This window comes from Epinephelus lanceolatus, chromosome 3, assembly GCF_041903045.1.
Source record: "Epinephelus lanceolatus isolate andai-2023 chromosome 3, ASM4190304v1, whole genome shotgun sequence".
Lineage (NCBI taxonomy): Eukaryota > Metazoa > Chordata > Actinopteri > Perciformes > Serranidae > Epinephelus > Epinephelus lanceolatus.
The window spans coordinates 28,300,983-28,328,418 of NC_135736.1; the positions used below are offsets into that span (position 1 = coordinate 28,300,983).

At 40.6% G+C, this 27,436-nt stretch overlaps 2 protein-coding genes across 6 annotated transcripts in view; one reads left to right on the forward strand and one right to left on the reverse strand.

Moving 5' to 3' along the window:
- fam13a (family with sequence similarity 13 member A) overlaps positions 1-20,702 on the forward strand; it is a 75,950-nt gene extending 55,248 nt beyond the window's left edge. For 2 of the 5 annotated variants that reach the window (XM_033623949.2, XM_078166211.1), the window contains 14 exons: positions 3,493-3,551; positions 3,892-3,934; positions 9,447-9,600; positions 11,854-11,919; positions 14,184-14,400; positions 14,643-14,784; positions 15,077-15,158; positions 15,267-15,472; positions 15,651-15,734; positions 16,338-16,433; positions 17,909-17,992; positions 18,746-18,942; positions 19,198-19,299; positions 19,418-20,702. In XM_033623949.2, coding sequence (XP_033479840.2) covers positions 3,493-3,551; positions 3,892-3,934; positions 9,447-9,600; positions 11,854-11,919; positions 14,184-14,400; positions 14,643-14,784; positions 15,077-15,158; positions 15,267-15,472; positions 15,651-15,734; positions 16,338-16,433; positions 17,909-17,992; positions 18,746-18,942; positions 19,198-19,299; positions 19,418-19,541 — 1,656 coding nt within the window. In that variant the 3' untranslated portion in view covers positions 19,542-20,702. The remainder of the gene's footprint in view (positions 1-3,492; positions 3,552-3,891; positions 3,935-9,446; positions 9,601-11,853; positions 11,920-14,183; positions 14,401-14,642; positions 14,785-15,076; positions 15,159-15,266; positions 15,473-15,650; positions 15,735-16,337; positions 16,434-17,908; positions 17,993-18,745; positions 18,943-19,197; positions 19,300-19,417) is intronic. The other 3 variants (XM_078166213.1, XM_078166212.1, XM_078166214.1) reach the window with 3 other exon arrangements.
- A 783-nt stretch (positions 20,703-21,485) lies between these two features.
- herc3 (HECT and RLD domain containing E3 ubiquitin protein ligase 3) overlaps positions 21,486-27,436 on the reverse strand; it is a 40,284-nt gene continuing 34,333 nt past the window's right edge. The window contains exons 24-25 of the mRNA XM_033623680.2: positions 25,151-25,253; positions 21,486-24,276 (exon numbers count right to left, since the gene is read on the reverse strand). Of these exons, the coding sequence (XP_033479571.1) occupies positions 24,068-24,276; positions 25,151-25,253 (312 nt within the window). The 3' untranslated portion in view covers positions 21,486-24,067. The remainder of the gene's footprint in view (positions 24,277-25,150; positions 25,254-27,436) is intronic.

Below are 27,436 nucleotides of genomic sequence, written 5' to 3' on the forward strand. Positions count from 1 at the left end.
CCTTATTTCGGACTCACTGCAAATAATCAACAGTTGCAGTTAGCAGGAATCAGTAAATGCAGACAGTGGCGTGTTGGACGATGACAGGAAACAAGATGCAACTGCCTAATGGTTCCCCTCATTGTACAGCGGCTTCTAATATGCAGCATGCCACACTAATTGTAAAACTCCTTTTCCAGAAGCAGTGCTAATGTAAGGGCCACTTGTGAGTGTGCAATTAGCTGCAGCTTTTATCCACCAAAGAAGATGATGATGCACCAAAGAGCAACTTGACAACTGTTGTCATGCGGGTACTCGAGACCACAGTGTAGAGTGCTCCATGTTTGTGTCATGTAGCGGGGAAATGATTGTATGTCTCTAATGCAGAATTTATTCTGTTTGCTGAAGCCTCTGAAGGTTTTATTGTCCTCAATTTCCATCCTGAAGGAGCTTCTGCTAGGGCTGGGTGATACCATGAGAAATTTATCAAGAGGTACAGATGTTGCTCTGCCATTTTTACCCAAGTATCCTATTCCTCAGGGTGAATTAGATAATTTTAGGCACTACTACAGGATTTTTGCATCGATTTATTGATTTATTTATTGAAGCACCTTGATTTTTCAGGCATTTCAGTCACAGGATTTTGCAATACAAACAAAAAAACAGACCATTCCTTCTGGTTATTTTGTCTTAACACCTTCTCAGTTGAAAAATGTATTATCATATTAATACTGTGATATAAAATTACTATGACTTGATTTCTAGTCCCGACTGTCCATAGTATCAAATATCAGAAGCTGTCGAGCGCTAAAAGCTGACATTGAGTGCTTACTTAAATTTGTACTCATATTTACTTTTCCTTTAATCAGAAAGTTAAAGATTTAAATCAAAATGTCCATTTATACTGTAGATTATTTAGGCACAGTTAGAGCTTGTTAGAGAACATTTACCATTTTTGAATTTGGCTTTTTTTCCTCAAAAGAAATAACGGGTGGATGGATGGATGGATGGATGGATAGATAGATAGATATTATACAATGCACCATTAAAAACATACACTTTTACAATATATATGAAACAGTAGTGCAAATAGGCAGGTAGGAGCTGCTAGACCTGAAACCATTCATTTGATTAGTCAGTCAATGGCAGATAATTAATTGGCAACAACTTCCCAGTTCCCAGTGGTGAGTAGATGGCTCAAAATCTATACTCATCGTAAAAGTACAATTCCTCCCATAAAATATGAATCAAGTAAAGTCAGAATTACATTTGTAAAACAGATAATTAACCAAATTAGGATAGCCCATACAATTGATATAAGAACAATCTCCCACTCTTCCTCTCTACCCCTCTTTTCTTTATCATAATATCAAAGGTTAACATTACACATGATAAATTAACAAAGCTAATGTTAGCTAGCTAACTACATTTTCACCTACAGTATGTGCAACTTATGTCAGTGTGCCTGCTGAGGGTAGAGGAGTAGTTTTCAAAAGTGGAGATCTCAGCCACAGCCGGCACTTCGTTATGTAACTGTTTTTCTTAGATTCTGGCATAAAACGTGCAGCCAGATGTGGTCAGGGCTGGAGGTTGGAGCCTGCCTCTTGTTCTGGGTTTTACTCTATCATCATTGCATTGTAGTCAAAAGACAGGTGGTGTTTCCTTTACTTCCAGGCAACTTGGTTTGTGCACCAGAGGTGCTCCTCTGAGACGTGCTATGCCTCCCTACACTCAATCCCCACATATAGAGCAGACTCGCTGTAAAGAAGATGGCAAATGTAGTGAAGTAAAAATTAGGTTACTGGCTCAAAATGACACTTGAGTAAAGAGTTGAAGTAATGTTTAAAATAAGGAACATGAAAAGTGCAATGCATCACTACCCACCCATCATGCTGGTTCCAGCATCTCAAATGTGAGGATTTGATAATAGACCATTTCAAACCGGACAACATAAACATTCTAAATGGGTCCCTTTGTATTTCCTGTTTGAATGTATGTTAATGCAGAAGCTGACAGGAAGTAAACAGGGACCAAAGTTGTTGCCCTAGCAACAGAATAGCAATGAAACAGTCCATACCATTCTAAATTAAATATCTTGAGGTTTTGGATTGCTGGTCTGACAAAACAAGTACATTGAAGTCATCACTTCCCTAATCTCTCAAGACAGATTCTGCAATTTACATTGTAGTAAAGGAAGAATTTTTTTTTTTTTTTTTTTTAACCAATGGATTTCCAGATTGTCACTTCCCTGGCATTTTAGAGAACATTAGATTAATCTGCCATAATCAGTAGATTAACCAATGATGAGCTTAGATGTGGCTCTAATACATACCCTGACCTATCTCCTGCCGTATCTCTACATGTAAGTTAAGAGTTAGGAGTATGAGACGATGGTAAAATACTCAGTCAGCTATCTCTGGCCTGCCATCCAAACATACAGTGAGTCATACCCAGCAGTAGTGTAGTACGGTCTATACGAGGAGTGTTTGAAAGCAGTCAAAGTCACAAGGTGAACATGGTGTGAACCACATAGCTCCAGTTACTTGATCAAGTCTTTGCAGACTCTTCTTACACCGCAGTTGTGTGAAGGCAAGTCAGGTTACTATTCAGTCTTGGCTCATGAACCATGTGTGCCAGTGTAAAATGTATTTGACCAACTGATGGAAATAGATTAATTCAGTTTACACACTAAAGAAATTGAATCCCCATGCCAGTCTCTTATGTAACAGTATAGACGACAATCGATGCCTTGACATACTTGAGGTCCACTCTATATGTGATAGCTGGCACAATCATGATTGGCTGGGCGGTGGTGTTGCTGAGTGGTTGATGGCAGAGGTTTCATGTTATTGAGGATCTGCGTCTGTAAGTGTGAACAGCTGTCTCTGAATGTGAACTAGTTATGTCAGGAACCATTGAGGGTAATTAGGAGCTCTATAAGCATCTCAGGCGAGTTACCCCTGGTGCCGTTTATGTCGAGCAACACGACACAACATGACACAGAGTATGTAGTATTTCTTTCTGTTTGATCTTTTTGATAAATATGTTTAAGTTGTGTTATTATACAGTCATATCAAAGTTAATACATTTAATGCTTAAATTGCACCACCCAACGCTCATCTCCAGACTCCACGTCTTTAGCTGGATGTGTTTAGGTCCAGAGTGAAATATATCAAAAACAACTACAGGATGGATTGTTGTGAGTGTTATTTTTAATTTTGTTTTCCCTTGGAATGTTTCTATTATGCACCAATACACCAAAGCAAATTCCTTGCATGTGAAAAGCTATATGGCATTAAACCAGATTCTGATTCTGATTTTAAGTTGGGCTGCACAATTAATCAAAAGATTATTGAAATCACACTGTCGCCAAGCGCAATATCCAAATCGCGGGAGCTGCAGTTTTTTGAGAAAGGTCAAATGTGTCACAACATGTAATACATGAAGCATAGTGGTGCTACAGATATGTCCCGGCCTAAAAATCATGTTTGAAATGTGTCCATCTTTTTCCAGTTTAAGGAGTGTGTTGGTGAGAAACCTGGAGTCAACCACATGGACGCATTTCAGAAAGGGTAAGCTCTTCAAAACTATAGCTTGATCCCTTTGAGGAATTAAAAAAAGTAATTACACTTGGTGAACTGCCTTTTCTCACAACTTTTACCTTTCACTATAAAGCTGTTGTAGCACCTGTTACCTGAATGTTTGTTTTACATTGATAAGCTACTGGCTGCAGCTCAGTCTGTGATCTTTAAGAGATCTATGTGGCAAACTGTGATGTTTATAGCGTATGCTTTATCTGAGACAAGACAGGCAGCAAAGATAAATGTATTTGTATGGATAAACTCTGTGACTGATTGGTGTCATCAGTCAAAGCTTCTTTTACTAAAGTGGGTTCTCTGTTGGATTTTTCAGGAACGACATTTCAAGAAAAGACGACCTTCCTTCTCCTTCACAGGTAAGTTCAAGTTCACGATTGCCTTCCTTTGAGCCTCTCTCTCTCTCTGTTAGGTTGAATTGTTTATTTCAGCTCTCCTCTTTCCACTTCTTACACAGTGGATCCGCTCTACCATGCAATGCCACTAGAAAAAAACAAAAGTTTCAGATTTTAGGGAGACGGCTGTGGAACAAAGGGAAGGGCTGGGTGTTGAATTTCAATACTTGTTTGGTACTGACTGAAATGTGTCAGTCGCACCAAGGTTCAGAAACTTCCAAGTCCCAAACACATCAAATACTTGCTCAGACTTGTACTTTACTTTACTTGTTCCTGATTTATTTAGTAATTTCGCAAGTTTTAGAGTTTGCTATTTAAGCAAAGTTCTGCTCACAGTTCTGCTTTTGATTGCAAATAATTTGTAGAAAAATTATTGCTTCAGTATCTTACATAAAAAGAATTCAAATGATTTCATGTAAGACAAGTTAAAAAGACATTAGACAGCATATGAAATGAACACAAGGCAGGATAGGAAGAGTTGGATTTCAAAAGAACAAAACAAAATAGGAAAAAAAAAAGAAACGAATAAAAAATTGCAGTGTGAGATATGAATTTGACTGAACATGAAGCAGTGGCAGACAGAAAGTGTAAGTACTTGGAAAAGCTCTGTGATACTAGCCTTCACAACATCAGTGTTAGTGTCACTTCCGCAACTGATTTGTTGAACAGAAACTCCTCTGCAGTTCCACAGTCACCTTCTCCATCTGCTCGTCTCCAGTGTTAATCTGGACCAGCAACACTGAACAGAATCATGCAGCGCTGCACCAATATGGTGAGTCTTTTTTAAGCAGCCCAGATGGACTCTGAGGCTTCAGCTCCACTGCCACCACCACACTGTGCCACTGAGCGGCCATCTGGAGCCCGTGTGGCGCCGATCTGAGAGAAGGCTGGCCCAACAGCCTGTCAGCTGGTCATTAAAGTGCGGGATATCACACAGACATGATTGTTACTGTCAGGCCATCTCTGTCTTCCTCTGAGCTGCAGTTAGTTGGATTAGTTAATAGACTGATAATGTGTGCATGGTGACCTCTTCACCTGTGGCAGATTTTTATATACACACATAAATTCTGTTTATTTGACTTATATACACAGTATTTTAGTGACCTTGCAGATATTGTGACCCCTTTAATTTGCTGATTAACCACTCAGTAGACTGAAAGATCAAAAGTAAAAGCAAATAGAAAAGTAAATAGTTGTTCGATAATCGTAGTTGTTTCTCAAACAAAAAATGCAAAACAATCATTTGCACCTTTTTAAATGTTTTGTGCAGTTGCATGGATGACTGCATATATCTGTGTTTTGGACTGTTGGTTAGGGCTACAACTAATGGTTATTTTAATGTTGATTAATCTGTCGATTATTTTCTTGTTTAATCAATCAGTTGTTTGGTCTATACAGTGTCAGGAAATGGTGAAAAATGTAAGTGTTTCCCAAAGCCCAAGATGACATCTTTAAACGTCTTGTTATGCCACAACCCAAAGATATTCAGTTTACTGTCATAGAGGAGGAAAGAAAACAGAAAATATTCACAATTAGAAAGCTGGAATAAAAGAATTTCAACTTTTCTTTTTTCTCAAAAAATTACTCGAACTGATCAATTGATCATCAAATTAGTAGCCGATTGATTTAATAGTTGACAATTAATCAGTTAATCGTTGCGGATTTACTGTTGGTCGAACAAAATAAGGCGTCACTTTGGACTCATTAGACATATTTGTTAGAGTTTTCTGACATTTAAAAACTAAAAGTTTGATAAAATGATCAAATGCAAAACTAAACAGCGAATTTATGAATAATGAATGCTGTGTGAAAGAAAAATTCAGGAAAACACTTCCTCTGTTTGGCATCTTTTATTGTGATGGAACACATGAGCCCTTAATCTCAGTATGTTGCTGTGTTGCACGTCTTAGTATGCCACTGAGTGTCTTGTTCTAGCTTCAGTCCCTGTAAACACACGACTCCCACATTAACAGTTGAGAAGATGTATTTAGTGACTTAGCAGTGAAAATGTTGAAACAGTTTTGTTATGCTACTAATTATGCAATAGCCAGTAGCTCTCAGTTAAAGTTAATCAGTCTGTGGAGCAACACAGTTTTTTGACCCGTGTGCAAGTTGAGGGCAAACAGAGTGAACACGTTGTACCCACGACATCAGAAAACTGATATTTGGGAGAAGTGACAGCTGCAGAGTTTTTTAGCAGCTCATGTGTGCAGGTCAGGTTATCTATCGTAGTGACTGCAACACTGACAGCTCAATTATATGCCAATATAAACATCAGAGTAGATTTTATTTTGCAGCGGATAAAGTCTTTTACTTGTTGAATTGAACAGAAAGTGTGTGTGCATGCACATAGATGTGTTTTGAAAGTGTGTGGTGAGAGCTCTACCACACAAAGATGGTGAGGGAGAGCGAAAAGAAAGCAAAGCTATTAGACAGGAAGCCTATGTCAGGCCAGATCCTCCACTATTTGTTGATGTGTGTGTGTATCGGGGGGGGGGCGTATGTGTGTGCGTGTGTGTGTCCAAGGTTATACGCTTGTCTATGTGCCATCTCAGAAAAATGCCCCCTAAATTCCACTCTGTTTGTACACTTTGTGTGTAAGCCCCCCAAACACAGCTTAATCATTGTCTAATGCATCCCCTCACCCCCCACTCCTCCGCACACACACACTCGCAGACACACACACACACACACACACACACACACACAGTAGCTCTGTCTATCTCACCCCTCCTTTGCACCAGCTGGACCCCTCATGATGATGTAATTGTGGCTCGAGTGTGTTTCAGTGAACACAGTGGTTGATGTTCCAGACAACAGAGTGCTGTGTGTGTGTGTGTGTGTGTGTGTTTGTGTGTGTGTGTGTACATTTGTATATTTATTTGAACACAGCAGGATCACGCTGAGCTGGAACATCTGTGCTCCTGTTAATCCACAGCATTACTCGTCAGAGTATCTTGAAGTGGGTTTACATTGTTCTCTCTGCACTGATGCCTGATGCCAGTGGTTCAGTTCATTGATTGATTGATTAATCAGTTAAAATAAGCAGGATAATCTAATCATCAAGTCTTAAAATATGCACTTCTTTTATCAAACTGTGATAATGACTCATTTGCATATAAAAGGATTTGACAGCAAGAGTGCGTCCTGCTGAAGGAACTTTGGTCCCTTAAGAGTCTGAAAAGCAGATGATATAATTGTAGATGTATCACGTGACGAAATATGATTCATCTCTTACCTCTGAGACCTTACCATTACATAACATTCATCCAGGAGACTCTTGTGTTTCAAAGTCTAATGAGTCCATACTTTAATTGCAAGATGGCACCACTTACCAAGATGGCACTTAAAGTGCAGCAGTTAACAAGCAACGAGTTTAGAACAGCCGACACAAGCTGCTAATTAACAAGTTTTTCTTTGATCAAAAACTTTCTGATTAATAAGTTACTCAAGAGCAGGCTGCTGTTATGTTAATGAGCAAAGATGTAATGAAGTCTTTAAATATCTGTAAATATGTAACACTTTCAGTTTGGATTGTTCTTGATAAATTTGCCTCAAAAGGTGCTAAGTAGAACAAAACCAATAACGTAAAGGGATAATTTGCAGATTTTTGACCAGCTTTGTATCATAACAAGGTGAGTTGTATGTGGAAATGAACTGTGGTAAACTTCCCTCTATTTTATCAGTGCCCAGATCTCCCTGCTCATCCCTCACTGATTTTTGGCATTCTTCACTGGCTCTCATGCTGTTGATTGAACTACAGATTTTACATCTGCATTTTTGTATATCCGCTACCACGGTCACAGAAAGTTTAGAAGGGGATAGAGGGAGATAGCCACCTAGCTCTCCATCGTTCTTAAACTCAGACCAAACTTGGATCAAACTCAGAGGTTTTAGGCTACTGTGATAAATGTGCCATTCTCAGATGATGTATAATTTGACCAAATGTAAGCAGTATTTTCAGAGACACATGACTTTTTTGTATTCAGCACAAATTCAGCTCCAATAACTTAACAATAACTAGGCAGTGCTGATCACATATATTCAAAAATATAAAAGATTCTGTCACTGCATTGCCTATTTCTCACCTAAAATGTCTTCAGAAACATTTTAGTGCACTGTTTGGCTGCTATATGAGAATTTGTGAACAGGAGGGTGCCATGCAGAGGCTGAAAATACTGGGATCAACCAGTGAAACTAAGCAGTGCTGATAAAATATGATCCAAGATTCTGTTACTGCGTTGCCTATGGGGGGGTGTTCTTGATAGGAATACGGTGACGGTAAGAGCTGCTCAAGGGGGAATTCCTGCTGCTAACACAGTCTGGCTGTTCTCTGGGCACTAATACGTCTCTGTGTCCTCTGTGATTCCCGTCACATCCCCGTTATTTCTCCTGTAACAGCTGAGGAGACGTGATAACTCACTGTTTGGCCGCACAACACACACACACACACACACACTTGAAACTAATTACGCTGTTGCACTGTAATCTCTCATGAACCTGCCAACAACAACAACAACAACTTGGTATCATGAACAAAAAAACAAAACAAAACAAGGGCTGTTGTAACCAGATTCAAGTGCACCCCTTCCTGTAAGCCGTCTGTGGCATTTATGAGGTCTAGTAGCAGTGTGTCTTGATCTGTTTTTCCTAAAAATAGCTTGGTCCCACGCCCAGACAGAGGAAATAGGACCCCGTGGGCTTACTGCTAAGTGATCTGTGGACACTTTGTTAATACATTACCCGCTGAGTATGTGGATTCCCTAAATTATTTACATTACACCAATATTTGATTAAACAGCTTTGATTGAGGATAAGTAAAGTGGAGTTTGATATAGAGGGAGAGAGAGGAGAAACTGGTGGGTGATGGGTAAACAGTGGGAGAACTAGAAGAAGTAATGAGGTGCTGGAGGAGAAGACCTGCATGTAATATCTCTGCTTTAAGCTGGATGTTTGTCTGCAGGCAGAGACAGATAGGGAGAGAAAAAAAACCACCCTGTCAGCCTACGTGTGCTGGCTCACAATCTGTTTGCCTTTTTTTTTTTTTGTCCTCACCTCCTCCCGCCCTCTCTGTCTCTCTTACACCCCATCCACCCCTCCCTCTTCTCTGCCCTTGCTGCTGTGAAACAAACAAGTCCAGAGCAGCACAAGGGTGGGGAATATGTGCATGTCAGGCAAGAGAGAAAGCAAAGAGGACTACTGTAGGGAGAGAAAATAAGAGAGGAAGGGAGGGGTGAGGGATTCCAGGGGGGGCTGAGGCACGAGGCGGAGCATATCCACTCCTGCTTTCTCACACACAGCCTTAGACAGATGGGCGGATGTTTTGGCCGCAGAGGCAGCCAATTGCGAGCAAGGAACAGCCCCCTCCGTTAGGGCAGGGCCAGTCTATGGGAGTGTGTGACTCAACTTAAAGAGTGTGTTCACAGGCTGGTCATCTTTGTTGAGCGCTCTTTTCTTTACTCTAATGGTTGTGCAGACGTCAAGGATGAAGATCCAGGAGTCGCCCGTCACTTGTGACACGGGAAGGGTCGGCGGTGGTGACGTGCGAGGCTCTGACCCGGACCGCGAGAGCTGTGAGGACGTGCCCCGGCTGGACCTGACAGCACTTACTGAGGAAAACAACTGGGGAGGTGAGGCTACAGGCCATCCAACTGTTGTTTTTCGTGCTTGTATTTTTCTTCCACATGCAATGCTTTATTTCTAAATAGGTCCAATGCTATCTGGAATACACGCCTTTTCACACAAACATGCCCCAACATCCCTCCACCCAGCTCTGCACATGGGTGTCTGGGTAGCAGCTGCACACCTTCTGCTGCCTCTCCTGCTCCTCCTCCTCCTCTGATGCAGCTCCTTCTGCCTCTCCTGCTGGATTTAATTGTAAAAGATCCTCTTAAGTTCTCTAGCCACCTATATCTGGAGGAGAAACACTCGCTGGAGACGTGCTTGTTTGCTCGGCTGGCAGGATAAATCAGCACAGCAGACAGTGTGTTGTTTTGTTGCTGCTGTTGAAGTAGACCACATGGGAACCTTGAATCTTGTAATCATCTCTCAAAAGAAAACATGAAGTTGTAGCTAAGCTTAGAGCCCCTCCTGTGGTTTTATATTAAACAGGATGTATCAGTGACTAGGCAAATTCTGGCAATGAATTGTTTCCAGACTCAGCTGCTGTAATTCACAGTCAAAAATCAATCATTAATGGGAGGTGGAATGGTGATAACAGTGAACAAGGCAACTGGCTGTAGAAACTTGGCTTATATTCGGAGAGTTATTGATCCTGGTTTAAATGTTCAGACTTGTGCTCCATTTGAAGTCAGTTTAAAATTGATGTTGTGAAACTTTTGCTCTAGCACTCCCAGATTAGTGATGGTGATTTTGCAATCAATGGGAGCTTTGCACGAGATCAAATTTTAATGCATCTAAGAAAGTATGTCAGGTTATTTTTGTCATTCCTAATGCAGAGTTTGCAGAAAAAGTCACGAGAGCGGGATTATTCCTTCTCCATTTGGAATCCGTCAGACCTCCTTTGAGTTTTGATTAATATGTTTGTTTATATAGTGGCGTTGGCATTTGTGCAGAAAGGAAATCGTGCACAATCGCCGTGCACTGAAACTGTGATTGTTTTGTTAGGATGTTGCGACACAGCGGAGGTGGGTGGAGGTATCTGCGTTGAGCAGTGAAAGCCAAGCATTTTGCTGTACTGTACATTGGAATGATAACCAACAGGTTCATTTCCACAGTTACATACTGGTAAAGGGCATGTTGCAGCATGCTCTGACATCTTTTCCGCTGCAAACACTGGTCTTCACTCCCACCACCACTGTTTCCTGTTTGATGTGGCAGTCAGAGCAAAATTGTTTCATGCCATAAATATCTTAACTTCAGCAGCTTCGTGTTTGGAGCAGTAGCAGACCATTGCTTGTTTGTGGAGCTCTCTAGTGGCCAAATGTGATAAGTGAACAACAACAGAGGCTTGTGAGAGGTTGTTGTTGTTGTTGCTACGTGCAGCATTTGCAGCATGAGACAACAAACTGATTCTTTAGTCTCTATTAAGGTGTAGTGTTAGTTGGATTAGCTCTCTCAGTGGATACATGGTGTGTGCATGTAATTAAAAAACAATTAACTTGAGGGAGTTGGTAGCAGAGGGCAGTTTTGTAGAGTTTGTTCGGGAAATTTACTGTCCAGATGGCTGTTATATGCTGATATTATGAGGATATTTTGTATTAGATCACTTGCCTGGTGTGTGATTTTTCTTGGCTTTTCGCCTTTTCTGAAATCTCTCTCCGTACATTCTGTCCTGAATACATAACTGAGTTCATGGCAGCGAGGATGCCACAGGGAGCCTGAATGATTGGCTGTGACAGGCCATTCAGATACAGTACAGTATCTCCTTTAGGTACCACCACTGCCACTACACAAACTGCAATTATGTAGGTGAAGGAGAGCCAAAGAGATTTATGTTCTGGCGAAATTGCTGAATAGGCGGTCACTAAAGTGGTATAATGGTAGTAAGTACTGTGTGTGCACGCTGTACAGAAGGTGAAATACTGTACAAATGGGCTTGCGAGTGGGTGAGGGCATTAGGCAGTGGTGCGAGGCCTTTGTCCCAGTACACTTTGTGCCAGCGCCTGTCATGGTGACCTGATATTTGCCGCCGCTCTGTCCTTGCCAGCGATTGTGGAACGACATTAACAGGCGTTTCATCAAGAGTCTGTAGCTCATGTGTCTTAAGAGTTAGGGAGATGCTTGTTATTTTGATTTCCCATATTTACTGAGACAAGAGGGAGGCATGTTGGTCCTTTTCTTACTTCTGTTTCTTTGTTTTCATTCCTTCATCTTGTCCTCTCAGACTCCTTCTCATCTCCACCTCTTTTCTCCTTCTCTAGATTCTCCCTTCATTAGCACTCCTTTTCTTGATTTCAAAAGTATTTTCCATTCCAGTTGTTGTGATGGTAAGTGTTCCGTTACTGTCAGTGTTGACTGACTTTGCTACAAACAGCATATCCTGCGAGAAAGAAAGAAAAGGCTGTCTGAGTGACCTTTTCCACTGCATGGCAACATGCTTGAATGATCTGGAACATTGTGGCCGAGCGACTCACACTCACAGCAACCTTTAGTGAAATGGCAAACTGGCTTGTTTCTTTCTTTCTTTTTTTTTGTTTCATTAGTCTAGTTAATCCTGAACTATCCACAAGAGGTTGATTTAAAGGATTAATTTCAAATGCCATGGACCCTCAGTGGCTGGCTACACTGCTCGGCATTTTGAGCTAGATAATAGCCCTCAAAGGAAGACATTCGCCATGACTGAGAGTCTCACCTGCCGCTGTGAGCGAGAGCTAACATGCCAAGAGTTGTGACTTGATAAACTGCACGTACTTAAAAGTGCAGGAGGACCTGCAGGAACCAGAGCTGAAATTTGAGCTAAGTTGCTTCTCGTACAGCCCAACTCACCCCAGCTAAGAAAAATATGCATGTGCCGTTTAAGACTGGGCGTTCATATTTACACGTGTGCTTTCTGACACCTTGAATGTTTGCACTGACGGTTGGTTGCCCCCAGAGCTTGTTTTCTCTACCTCCATCTCTTCTCCCCGTGTAATGACTCCTCTGTATATTTCTAAAGTCTCCTGACACCTGATATAACTGGTCTCACCTTTTCCATGAAATCTACATTATTGTTCCTGCTGAGTTTTATGTTTTCACATAGTTTCTATAGAGTTTTCTCTTCTTATTATAACAGTGAACTCTCTCATCAACAACCTGATATTTCTCTGCCTCTGTCTCGTCTTTCTCTCATGCCCACGTGCTTTGACAGACAGACACTGTGCTTATCTCTAACCATGCATAGTGGAAACTAAAACACAAACTCATCACCAAACCTCTCAACAGGGGTCGCGCCCTGACATTATCCCACAGAGAGCCAGGCATTATTAATAGCCCAGGGATTGTCAGGGGTATCTGCATGGCTATTTTCACCAGACATAATTATTGCCAGAGTGGAGACTGTAACCAGGGGATGAACAGAGAGAGGCAGGGTGGGCGTGTCTCACCCACAGTTTCTAGAATAACATCTGTGTCCATGGAGCCCCACAGGAAGTTTTTTAGTCCCACGATGGTTACAGAGAGAGCAGCTTCGTCGCGTCCAGAGACTTTCACATAGACGGAGAAGATCCAAAAAGATGTTAGAAGGGGGGGAAATTACTTTACAATGTCTTGGAAGAGAACAAGTGCTGATGTTTGGAAAATTAATGCTGGACTTTCTCAGAACATTTTGACCCATCTTGTGTGTGACTTGTTTTTTAAAAAACAAACAGATTTTAGCAGGCAAGAAAAAGCTGGTTTCATTTTGGATGTGGTTCCAAGTTAGCAAAAAACCCCACATTTGTTGTACGTAACAAACTTTCTCTTGTTTTATTAGCAAAGAGGAATCTGGACAATAACTAATTTAAAAGTTGACTAGTCTAAAAGTAAGACAACATTTAGAAAACAGTCAAAATTGAGCACAATTTAATCTTAAAGTTTAAACATTGTCCGAAAAAACATTGCTTATAAGAGCCATTTGAAATCCTTAATCCCATTTTTCCATAACCAAATCATACTTTAAATGCCACTGAAATGTGTGGCTCTTTGCACTGTGTATTATGAATGTCATCCTGCAAAAAATGACAACAACTCACTAAATAAAAGTTAACAACATCTGTTTACTGTGTATTTAATGTCCTGACTCATCTCTGTCAAAAACAAACACAGACACATACTCAAGCGGTAACTCACTCATGCGTGAGAGCGCAGGCATCCCCAGTATTTTCCACTATTTTTGACTTTTTAAAGAGAAAAAAGTTATCTGTTAACCTAAATTTCAGTCTCCGCTCCACCGTCAAGATAGTTGTAACTGGTTAAAAAATGAACCCTAAATAGAGTCGACAAAAGAAATAAAAGGATTCAGATTCATAAGCAGATTTGATACTGGATTTAGAGTTCAGTATATCATGTAGTTCTGTAACTACAGAGCTCTCATGGTTAATATGGTGAATCTGCTGTTTCCGGACTAAGACAAGCTTTTTGTCTGTCCGCCAGCATGCAGCACATTTCCAAGAACCCCGGACTAACCTGTCTTCTATTTGCATTGTGTCAAATATCTTGTGTCCTCCTTCTGACAGCAAAACAAGTGTCACATGTTACGTTTTCACACAAGGCATGTTTGTTTGTGTGTTTCTAGAACCAGTCCCAGCCTTCTCGCCACTACAGAGGGAGAGCATGGACCGCGAGGAAGCTCGACTGTCTCCTCACGCTGGGGGACGTCTGATCCGCCAGCTTCTGGAGGAGGACAGCGACCCGATGCTCTCCCCTCGCTTCTACGCCTATGGACAGTGCCAGCAGTATCTGGACGACACTGAAGTGCCTCCCTCGCCACCAAACGCACACTCATTTGTCAGGTAAACACTTGACATGTTTTTTTTGTTATGTAGAGGCAAGTAGGAAGGAGCTGTCAGTAATAATAGAGTTCCTCTCCGGGTTTTAATTAAACCCATAAAAAGTCTTTCCATGTAACACCGAAGTTTCCAGGCAGAAATGTTCAGCTGTGGTCTTGTATATAAAAAACACCATTTGAACATGCTAACAATTAAAAACTTTTTTTTTCGCTGGAGGGGGTCTTTAACAGTATTTTTGTCTCCAGTCGCAGACGGAGTTCGTCTCTTGGCTCCTGTGACGATGAGAAGGAGGAGCTGACGTCGGCCCAGATCACAAAGAGGATCCACGTACTGAGGAAAAAGATTCACAGGTTTGAGGAGAGGTTTGAAGAGGAACGTAAATACAGGGTAAGAACAGTAGTAACAACCAAAATCGGACTCAAAAGACATTTTCAGAAACCATAAACAGGGTCGTTGACTTTGTGAAGAGACTCATTAAATGTAATTGTAAATAGAGAATAGAGGTGGTGCGACTGTTTTTAAAGGCCAATTGCCTCATAAAAAGCCCACTCAGAGCTCTACTTGAGATTTATGGTCGATACAGTTACATTCACGTGAGCAATAATTAGAGGTGCAGCTGCTTTATTTTGAAAGACGAATCTGTTCTCATCTGTTCTATCGCTTTATTTTGTTCATCCAGCCATCCCATAGTGATAAAGCTGGAAACCCAGAGGTGCTGAGATGGGTTAACGAACTGGCCAAGCTTCGTAAGGAGCTAAAAGGTAAGACACGGAAATGAGAAGCACTCCCAAAAACAACTGATGGACTGTCTGTATTGAGATAAAACTAAAATCAGGACAGCTCATATATAGTTTCCTTCTCCTCATCAGAAAGCAAACTGATGAAGTCTGAAGAGGATCTGCCACCTCTAACCCGCCAGCGCAGCAACACGCTGCCCAAAAGCTTCGGCTCTCAGCTGGAGAAGAAACCCCCACAGGAGAAAGTGGCGAAGCCTCCGGTGGAGAGCAGCCTGGAGACGATTCTGAAGAGGCTGCAGGAGAAGAGGGAGGAGGTGAACCGCCCTGAGGACATCAAGGTAAGACCACGACAACGTCACGCACTCACTAGGCCGGATAAATAAAACATAGACCGACATATCCAGCAAATGGATGTTTCGTGTAAGATCAACAGCATACATTTTTAAAGCAGGCAGAAACACTGTGAACTAATGTCTGAAATGTTTTCGTGTTTCACTTCCTGTTCCCCACTGACAGGATATGACACGGGAGCAGATCGGAGCAGAGAAAGTGGCCCTGCAGAAAGCCCTTCTCTACTACGAGAGCATACACGGTCGACCAGTAAGTCTTCCTTCGAATAAACAAACAGACACACAGATACACACAGCCTCCTCAAAAGGCCGACCCAAACTGTACATCAGATCTCCTGCCAGCCATGTTGGCCCAAACACGAGAACATGTTGTTTACCACTTCAATTGTGACCCAGATTGCAAGTCAAGGGTGAATAATGTCTCGAGCCAGAGTGTGTTTATGTGGTTAGCTTTCACAGTGAGTGGGTTTCAGCTAAAAATGAAAGCATGGATGTGGGTTTTTTTTAAATCTTTGTTTGTATTCATTTTACAAAACATTTGTCGTCACAACAAACTGAACTGTAAATGAGCTGTGACATTTTTTTTTTTTTGCCATTTAATCCCTTGTTAGTATTGTCATATATCAGGAGGCACAGCCGACCTTTCTGTCACCTCCTCACGCTGTGCTCCTCTGTGTTTTGTGGTTAACGACCTTCACGCTCTAAAGAACAGGCCTGTTGTGGGCTGGTGTGGGTTAGCTGTCATTTTGTGTTATGTTAGCGCTGCGGCTAGTTAGTCTGCAGGGAAACAGAGGAGGCCAGAAAGAAGCTAATGCTTTGCTAACAAGGTGTGCCCCCTCTCTTTCTGCTTTAGGTCACCAAGAACGAGAGGCAAATCATGAAGCCCCTGTATGACAGATACCGCCTGGTGAAGCAGATTCTGTGCAGAGCCTCCACCATCCCCGTCATTGTAAGTATCGCATCTCAACCTCCCTCCCTGCTATTTTCTATTTTCCTCCACAGCTGCCCGTTTGTTCTGCCGTTCTTTGATGAGCAGGCCGCAAAGATACCCACATTGTTGAAGCGTCTGCAGACACTTAATCCCAGCTCATGTTGGCTTTAGTGCCTGCTGTGGGAGCCCGTGGCAGTCATGCCACAGACGTTTTATCCACCTTTCTAAGTCCAGCTTTAGCAGCTCAGCGAGTCCCCAGGTCGTAAAGCAGCTCATAGGTGGCAGATTGAGTTCACAGGATGTGACATCATGAACAGCTGAGTGCAGGGGAAGGTCAGAAACTGTAGAAATCGTCAACTTCCCCATGATGCGAGGACTTGTTTGCTCTGAAGTGTAGACAAGAATCAGTCTTGTTAATGTCACTTAGTTGCATAAAAGGACAAGTGTATATGCTTCCTTTTTACTAGTATTTGTATTCTCCACTATTTGATAACCATTTTTATTATGTAAGATATGATCTGCGGTATATATCCGTTATATAACGCACTACTGTTAATCCCCATCATGCAAATTGGGACCATTGCCATGGAGTTATGATGCAGCTTTTAACCCTTAACAAGCACCTCTTTTGCCTCTTTTTCATACCTAAAATAAAAACTGTACCTCTTTGACATGATTATGGACTCTCCAAAATTCAGACTTTGTTTCCTGAACTGAATGTAAAGAGGCAAAAACATGGTGGAAAATGTATTTTTTCTCCCTGTTTTTAAAGGTGTTGTTACTTAATTCTGTATAATTCTGTTTCATACACACTCCTGTTACAAAATAAGGAGCAGTTGTGATACTTAGATCTTAAAATCGTTTGCATTCATGAGGCTTCAAACAAGTCAACTTACTCTAGTCTTGCCCCACATTCACAGCGCTGTTAAAGTTTAAATGGAATCGAGTTAGGATTTTTTATTAGTCATTTGGACCTCTTGTGAAAAATCCGGTGGCATTAAAGGAATGCTTCACCCCCAAAATGATCCTTTGTATTTCAGGTGCTCACCTCATGTTACAATGAATTTGTGAAGAAAACTTTGCTTTTCTCGTATGTCTCCTCTGTGAATGAAATATCCAAAAACTGAGGAAATGCTTGATGACTTGAAGAGATAGGGGTCCGCGTTTCACTACAGCAAAACTATATGGAAACATGAGCTCACAAACTCTCCCACTACTCCTGCTGTATAATCCAAGTCTCATTTATCCAGTCGTATGCTCAGTGCCTCCCAAACACGTACATTTTTCTCAGGTGTGCTACTCATCCGTGCTCAGTGAAGTATTCCTTTACATTGAAAATAAAATGTAAAAAAAAAAAAAAGAGGGGAAACATCAGTTTAGACAGAATGTAGCAACAACATGAAGGCACTGTGGCGTTTCCTCGTGGTTTTGCTGTAAACACCAGCGTGAGCGTCTCAGCGTGGTTAACGCCTCCTTCTTAACCGTCACCACAGGGCTCTCCCTCCAGCAAGCGCAGAGGTCCGCTCCTTCAGCCCATTATCGAGGGCGAAACCGCACTCTTCTTCGATGACATCAAGGTGAAGAGCTGCTGCTTGAATAATCAGTCGCCAGCTACCCCGCCCGCCCCGCCCCCACCTCCCTCCAACCCTAACTCCCCCTCATTTACCCACCATCCACCCCTCTAATGAACCTGATTGCTGCCTGTTGATTGGGCGGTTGCCTGTTTCCTGCTACCAGCGCCTGTAGAGACGTTGAATCAGTAGCTGCCTGGACCTGATGTTTGAACCGCTCTGTGATTTTTTTAGCTGTAGATGTTGTGTTTTAAAGGATTGCTCTGGTTTATTACAGCTTGGGTCTTATTTTTACAGTTTTGACCATCATTTTTAACAATAATTATATTATTAATTATCAGTAATGATAATAAGCAAAAAAAATGATGATCAAAGCTTTAAAAATAACACCCAATTGTAATGAAGCAGGAGGAATCCCTTTACATGTGTGTTTAAGGCAAACTGTAATCAGTCTGTGTATTTTGCTGGCTGTAGCAGTTTCAGGATTTACAGAGTACATAAAGCTGGTTCTTGTTGGAGTGTGTGTCTTCTAGTTGACTGCCTTCATTAACTCCATCCATATGCACTAATGAGTATAGACATGAATCACAAACCAGGACCATCGAAGTGCATTGTGGTGCTGTACTGTGGTGATTTTGCAGCATTGGTGACTAACACTGCACGACCCTGATGCGCCGCAGTGTTTGAGCCTGGAAGCCGTCTGACAGCCTCGCCTTTCCAACACTTGGCCTCCATTTGACCTCTTTGTTGTTTCTGCAGGAGGAAGAGGATGGCTCAGAGGATGACGGGGACTCAAAGACACAGTTCACCGTAACCGTCCGGCCTGACCTCAGTGTGCTCGGCTTCCTGGACCACATGGAGGAGGACGCAGACGGTTTCATTTCACCTGTGGATGAACTTTCACCATCTAAGCATGTGACGGACATGAGGCTGTCCAACCTGCACTCTGCCACCATGTAAGTTGCTAAAAATGACACATAACAACAACAGTGGTAGTGTCACACTAAAGGAATCCGGTGGTACCTACTATGTCACGCTAGCTTCTCAGATTGGGCTAAATAACACTCCAAAATTAGGCAAGATTAATCTCATTTTTATATTGGTACTTTTACCTAAGCTAAATATCTGAGTACTTCTTCCACTACCTTAGACACATTTAAATATTATAGTCTGAGATAGTTAAGTATTTCTGTTCTACTCTAATCTTACAGGGAGGAACTCGTGGAGCAACTCCAAGAGGCCCGGGAGGAGAAGAAGCGACTTCGCAAAGCTCTGAAAGAGTTTGAGGATCAGTTCTTCAGACAGAACGGAAGGTAAAAAAATAAAAGATTACATAAGGACAGAGAGAGAAGGCATAAGAAAGACATTCACATAATTGGTTTTCCACTGCAGAACCTCCATTTCTTAATGTTTGTTGTCTTGTTGCCATAGAAACGTGCAGAAGGAGGACCGCTCCCCGCTGGCAGTCGAGTACAATGAATACAAGCACGTTAAAGCCAAACTGCGGCTGCTGGAAGTCCTCATCAGCAAAAGAGACTCCACTAAGTTCATCTGAGACAAAAATGAAAGACTCTAAGAGGACTTTGGAGATTGAGTCGAACACATCTCACCCTGTTTGAGAGAAGATATGATTTTCTTTCTTGTTGCCATCTGTGCCACTCTTGTATCTGGCTCGGGGGGAAACTGTTCACCTGGTAATCTGTTGAGCTCAGTGGGGTTTTTCCTCTGGAGCCCACAGAGAGCCGGCGACCCACGACTGATTCAGAGCGACACAAAGTCACCTGCTTCACCTTGAGAAGTTCACTTTCAACAATAACCTCACCTTCATGAGAGGACGTTTCTCCAGACACCCACAAATAACCTGAATCACACTTTTATTGCTAATAATTTATTTCTATCCTTTTGAATGTTTTTATCAGAGAAGTTATTTTTCTCACACTTTACTGTAGAAGAAGTCTTAAAAAACTGTGTAAGTAAAATAACAGATATGAAATTATTGCTATTTTTAAAGAAGGATTTTTGCGATCAAGAAGTGTGTATTTTTGTAAGGGAGACGTTACTATTTGTATAACTCCAATCAGCTTAACAGTATTCACTAATTGAATAGCTTTCTATATTTCAGTTCTGACCATCATAATATCTGAGATAATCTTTTGTTGCTTCTCTAGAAGTTGAATCGAGTATTTGCTCACTAAAAGAAATGGTTTAAAATATTAACACAACCCAAAGACAGTGACTCAGAGTACAACCTATGAACCAAAATAACTCATTTTCAGTAAAACAGCTTATTTTTGTGATCACTGGTACTTAAGCATTTGACTGTTTTTTGTGCATTGACGTGCTTTTTTCCCATTTCCTTACTGTCAAAATAAGCTATTTCTCATCTTGAAATCACTGGTATGTTTCTGCTCACACTGATAAACATTGACAGACGTTTGTGAGATGACTCCTGCAGGGTGGCCTGTGTTTCCTTCTCGTCCTTTCTGGAGCTCATTTGGTTCTTTTGTAAATATGGATCACTTATGTATGTTTACATTTCTGTGAGCGAGTACATTTTTCCTTCCTTTCTCCAAAATGGATGATTTATCAGTGTGAATTTCGTTTTTACTGAATGTAAACACTGGCGAGGCTTAATGAATTTTGAGTGTGTACATTTTAGTACATAAATTGTATTTGTATTTTGTATATAATATGAATGAAATCATATTTTTACTGAGTTTTTTTGGCTGCGTGGATTTCCTTTGAGTGACTGAGTTGATGTGGAAGCATTTTAGGTGAAGGAAATTCCTCTTGTGCACAGTACATCACTGTTTTAGGGCTGCGAATAACAATTATTTTTCATTTTTGATTATTCTGACAATTATTGTCTTGATTAACTAACCTATAGTTTGGTTTAAAGACTCAACTGGCACTGGACGTCAATATGATGTCAGAGAGATATTTGACTGTTATGTTGGACAAATGTTAAATTTTGGATGGATTGAAAATGAGGTTGACGATATTTTAAATGACTAAAGATGTTAGATTTCCACCTTGTGTGGATGTTAACATTATGATGGTTTGCAAATGTTGGATTTTGGTCTCCATACCAACTAAATATTGTTATTCCTTTGTTGAGATGAGGTTAGCATGAGAAGTTTGGCAGACTTTGGATTTTACCAAACAACAGAACTTAAAACCAACAAAATATCATCTTCTGTTGTCAATATTCTATGTCAAATTCACGTTGGCATTAAACGTTGTCCTGACATTAAATTTTAGTCACCCGATGTCATAACATAAATTCAACCAAATACCAAGGTTAAATAACACTGGTGACCAGCTGGTGATATTCAGTTTACAATGATATACATAAATATTCTGTGGATCAATTACTGAATTTGTTCCAGAAAAATCAAGCTGCTAAAAACAAAATGTAATCTGTAAAAAGATGGTAAGTATATGTAATGAGCTACAAAGTAATTGTTTAACATATTTCTGTCCAATAATGCAATCACCAAACACTGTATTGTTTTATTTAAAAAGTTGGCTGGAACACAGAGCTTTGTGTAGATTTCAGACAAATATGCAAAATCACATTTTCTTGTAGCACAATAAAAGGTGCAAAAAAGTCAAGGGCTGCACAAACCTTTGCATAGGACTAAACTCTGCAGGAGAAATTAGCTTTAATTAGACAAATACTGACTGAACATGTAAGAACATGTGTGTACATGCAGTATAGCGCTAAGCAAGAAGATGAACTGTCCCAAGAAAACATCTCAGAAGAGTCCACTGTTTAAGACCTTTAGAAGAAAAGCCCAGAGTTATCACTACATTACTGGGCTGTTTCAGGTTGTTATTGCTAAACAGATGTGTCAGTGTGACCTGGTGGGACACATCAAGTCATTTACTGTCTCAAGTCACTTTGACACCACTGTCATGTATGAAATATATAAAAAATATATACGTATATATGCAAGACCATGTCACACACTTCACGCCAATGCACGATCTAATTAAACATTTGGATTAAAGAGGTTTGACTGTAGGAATAAATACAGTATCAGGGCAAGATGTGCAACAAACTGACTAGCGAATTAAATAAGTTATCTGCCCACACTGTTAAATACTGTGTCATCCTCCAAGACACATTTTACAGTCATAATTTACTTATCTGCAACTTGGAAACAAACTAATTACAATTATTAATTTTAATGAGTAAATATTTTGTAGTAAATGCAATTTTTGGACATACATACATTTACTGGCTTTCTGGTTGACAAGTAGCTTAGCATCGTTACATGTGAAGCTACAGCTAGCAGCCGGTTAGCTTAGCTTAGCTTAGTTTAGCAAAAAAGACCGGAAATCGGGGAAACGGCTGGTCTCGCGCTATCGAGCAGTTACAAAATCTTTTTTTTTTTTAAATGCATCTTAAGTTGACAAAGCAACATTTTATAACTCATTTGTTAAGTCTGTACGAAAAAAAAATATGTATAAAAACGACAAATCGCCATTTTACGCAGGGTTTTGTGCCGCAGTATTTCTTAGTATTTCTTCTTAGTTGCTAAGCAACCAGTGGAAAAAGTTTGTAGTGTTATGCTGTATTATTTTACCCGTTACATCCTATGACCTGAATATGCTTTTAGGCTATATAAATTCGTAACCCTATCTAAATACTACGATGGCACCATGTTTGGTAACAGCTATCAAAAGAAGGCATGCAATAACAATAATTAATTAACGTTTGCTAGCTTAAATTCATTTCCTCATGAAGTCATACCTGATGGGTCACAGAATACGGTGTAACGCCGATCTCAGCTAAGAGAGAGCGGGTACATAACGCCACGTAAAACGATGAGTTGTTGTTTTTACACCCTAGTTTTTGCACGTATAAAACAAATAAGATATAACGGGTAATTTAGTAAACTTAAATGGTGATGGTACGTGAGTTTTATTTCCGCTGGACAGAGCCAGGCTAGTTGTTTAACCCCTCTCTAGTCTTTGTGCTAAGGTAAACTAAGCTAAGATAAGCTAGGCTACGCTAAACTAAGCTAAGCTAAACTAAGTAGCAGCTAGTCGCCACCTCAGATTCAACGGTCAAACATTAAAACCTAACTCTCCCCCAGAAAGCTAACAAGCGTATTTTCCAGATTGTCTAACTCTTTAAATGACAATCTGGTTTTTGCTCCCACTCAAGAACATGCACACAGACAACAACCACTAAAAATCAACTTTTAAAGTCAGCTTCTCGTGTAGGTTTTGCTGTAGAAGGCAACACTGTTGAATGCAGGTTCAAGACAAAGTCAGCTTCTCTGTGATCCACAGCTCGAAAGGAAAGAGGGATTGCAAATAATATTCACCATGTTTCACCTCTCTGCCTGCTGAGTACTCCCACATTGTCCTTCTTTAACCTCAGGCAGAGAGGACATGCTGGTGTCCAGATTTAAAAAGATCAGCGGGACAAACACTCCTCCCAATGTCAAGGGTAAAGATTATATTCAAAGTGCTATTTACATACATATATACACATTTTTATATTTTGTCAAAAAATAACCACTCTATTTAACCAAGTAAAAGTAACAAAAAGCAGATATATTGTCTCAAGATAATAACAGAATTATTTAAATGTAAAAAATAGAATTTAAGGAGCTGAATATAAAGTACAAAACAAAATAAAATAATTAAAGACGAAAATAAAACTACGCAAACATCCAAAAAGCCTGAGTTTCTCAACCTCCTCTGGCCTTTGATTTTTGGTCTTATATTTTTTATGATCCCAGGTTCTCATGTAAATTTAAGTATGTCATTAATATTTCAGGAGTGTGATTAATTTCAAATAAATATCCATACATCAGCATTTAAAGTATCTTTCAAATGGTCCTTAAAGATTGAGAAACATGGCCGAAAGCAATGAAAACATAATACTCTGATTTACATAGATAGACCTTTCAGATTCAAGACGCTTAACAATCTTGTGAGAGCATATAAAGAGAGTGATCTTCCTGTGTCCCCAAGTCTGAGTCCCACTACACTCTTTTGACACTGACACGGGGGTCGTATTGCTGTTAAAGTGCATTAAAGCTGCTGCAGTTCTCCACCTCCTCAGACCAAGCTGAAACCCTCGTACTGCTCCACAGCCCGAGTGAGACGGCAGCGCAGGATCTCTTTGGTCTGGTAGCGGGGCATGTCCAGCAGGTTGTAGCAGGTGTGGGCCACCGGCAAGTAGTGCTCCTCCGCTGTGGTGGACTGGATGACAATACGCAGGCTCTCCATGCCGTGGATGGGGATACGATCACTGCCGGTCAGGAACACTGCAGGCAGGAGACAGAGGACAAAGTCAGAGTCAACTACTAGAAAAAAATTTCTAAGCTCAAAATGTGGCTGCATGACCTTCCAAGCAAGGTGCTGGTTTGACCAACAGGAGCAATTTGGGGTTCAATCTTGCTAACCAAGCTAGCAGCTAGTATTAGGGTTATTTCCACTCTCATCGTCTAAGTATGGTCACTTCTCATCACTTCTGGCTCCAAATATCCAAGGCAGCAAAATGCCATACTCGAGGCTTCAAAGTGGGAGTCTGCAAACCAATCGGTGACATCATCGTGGCTACATTTGTTATTGTATACAGTCTATTCTCTTGTGCAAGAACACTTCAACATGTGGACAGGGGGACCTGGAGCTAAAACCCTCAACCTTGCGATTAGTGAATGACCCACTCCACCTACTGAGACCCTTTAACCTTCCGATATCAGACAACCCTACTGATATCGGATTTTTAAGACCAATATTAATATTTTAAGAGTTTAAAAATCTGATAACAACATTGGCTGATAAATAGACAAATTATTTTGTTCCTCCTAGATCTCTCTTTCTTCTCTGGGGCTAATGGCTGAAAAAACTAGGACAATTCCTTCTGCTGTCAGATGTGATGACTTTACTGTATCATGTAATTTTTTTAATCTTATCTCTAATCTTTTATAAGCTTTTCACCTCACACCACACTGGAGTGATTTACCACAAAGCTCTTTAAATTATTGTCAAAATGTCCAGGTGTGAGTTATATATAGTAGTATATTCTCATGCGAGAACAAACTGCACATTATTATAGTATTTACAACATGTTTGAGGGCGAGAGCGTGAGAATTAAACTGTCTTGCACTTTGAGCAATGAGGCAATTAAATGCTTACATAAGAACTGCTTCTTCTTCTCCAGAGAAAACTCATGGAAAACCTCCCAGAACAATCTGACTGTTGGATGAGTGGCTGTGTATTCCCCTTTGTAAACAGCGTTCTGCGAAGAGAAAAGAAGTGGTGATGAGAAGCGTTTCCCCGTTTAATCATCATTAAAACATTTCCTCTTTTGCAGCAATTTTTACACATCATGCATCAGTTCAACAGATTCCTCTGAGATATGCATGTACTTTGGTAGTTTCTGCACCTACTGCATAAATTTTGTATACAAAATTTTAGAGAAGTCTCTCATATTTATGTTGCGTAACAATCCCTCTAAGGTTTTCCCACCGATGTTGTGTTGTAATCTGCACAACAGGGACACAAGAGTTGATATAAGCAGTAAAATATGTGAAACCAAATGCTGAGCTACAAAACAAACTACCACTATTATTCACATGAATACAGCTTTTTTACTGTTAAATTGGTTTAATATGTGAGCACTGTCCCTGCTAAATAAACTAATAAAATAAAATATAGCCGCGAGCGGCAATCTGCGGGTTCTAACCTGTTCCGCCCCAAACCAGCCACCGTGACCCTCACCACCCACCGTGACCCTCATCTGCCGTAGTGCAAGACGTTCCCCACTCTGTCCCTGAAAGCTCCAAGCAATACATACTCTTTCCAAGTCACACATTTCTTGAAATCGGGTTTTCAGCTAGCCTACATGCTAATAACATTTGTGGTATACTTTCACATAGAGACTCCATTTGAACATCAAAACATAAATTGAAATTTTACCTATTGATGGCGTATTTCAAAGTTTCAATAGGTATTTTAATGTTTAAGCAATCACAGTTCCATGATCATGATAATTTTGGGAGAAATCTGGAGATAATAATGGATGTGTATGGGAGAGGCTGTAAAATATTCTGTAAGGCTAAAGACACAGATGTGAGTGTACTATTATGATTTTACCTAAATGAAGGTAAGTGAAAGTTCAGACAGGAAGATCATCTCTTTACGTAAGTATACCTCAAAGCCACTTCTCTGTTTTCCCACTATCCTCTTGCTCCACCCTTCTTCACATATTTCAACAAGTCACAGTCTGCCAGCCTCTCCCTGTTCTCTACCAATCCGTCATTAGCTGTCAAATTTCTCTCTCTGCTGTCATCCAGCTGTCATTTCAGCAAAACTCCCAGCCCACCTCCACCCCTGCACCACCTCCATCAAGATACAGACTGTCTTAATCTGGATCTTCAACCGAGAAGTTCCCTCATCCGGTGACCTCAAGATTCCCTACCTTCCCCAGTGTCTAGGCCGGGGGGTGGGGGTAACTTCTTCAGTTGCAAGTTTCTCATCCACAGATCAGTTTACTCAGCTGGTCTCCTCCCCATGGTCTAAGTGGCAAATTATCAAACCATTCTAAATATATTCACGTGACCTCAAAAGTCACATAACTATAGCAACATGTGCACATGCAGGCTTTTTTATTCAAACATGACATAATAGCTTCATTTGCATGAAGTGGTATTATGTGATAGTGAGGGTCCGTGTACCTTTTGATAGTTTGATATTTTGTTTTCAAAACTGGAATGAGTGTGTGGATGAACTCCACCAGCAAACCAGAGAAGCTTTTAAAAATTGGGTTATCGCTGGTAAATCAAGGCATGGACCTGAGAGTGAAATTAAAAAGAAAGCTGTTGCTAGGTTCAAATATGCAGTACATTATATTAAGAGGAATGAACTGACTCTGAGAGCAAATGCATTGGCTAGGAAGATGCAACAAAATGATGTTAATGATTTTTGGAATGAAGTCAAGATTATGAATCATAGTAAAATACCTTTGTCCTCCAGTATGGAGGGGGTAAGTGGCAGTGTAAATATTATGGAATTATGGAGAAGACATTACATGGAGCTTTTTAACTGTGTTAAAAGTGATGTTTTTACTGTTGGCGATGTATCTCATGATAATGTGGTCATAAGGCCTGATGATATAAGTTACGCAATTGGGAAATTGGCTTTAAACAAATCCTGTGGCCTTCATCTGATCTCTGCAGAGCATTTGAAATTTTCATGAATGAAATTTTCATTTTCAAGAATGAATGAATGAGTGAATGAATGAACTAGAAAATTTCACATGAAATTTTGAGTGTGCCTGATGCTCGCTGCCAACTAGTATCCCCATAGCAATATGCTAATTATTAATAGCAGTAAATGTATCACTGTGTGTCTGTGTGTGTGTGCATGCCTGAATGTGTGTATGTTCACGTGCTGTCGCGCGTTTGTGTATGTGTGAGTCTG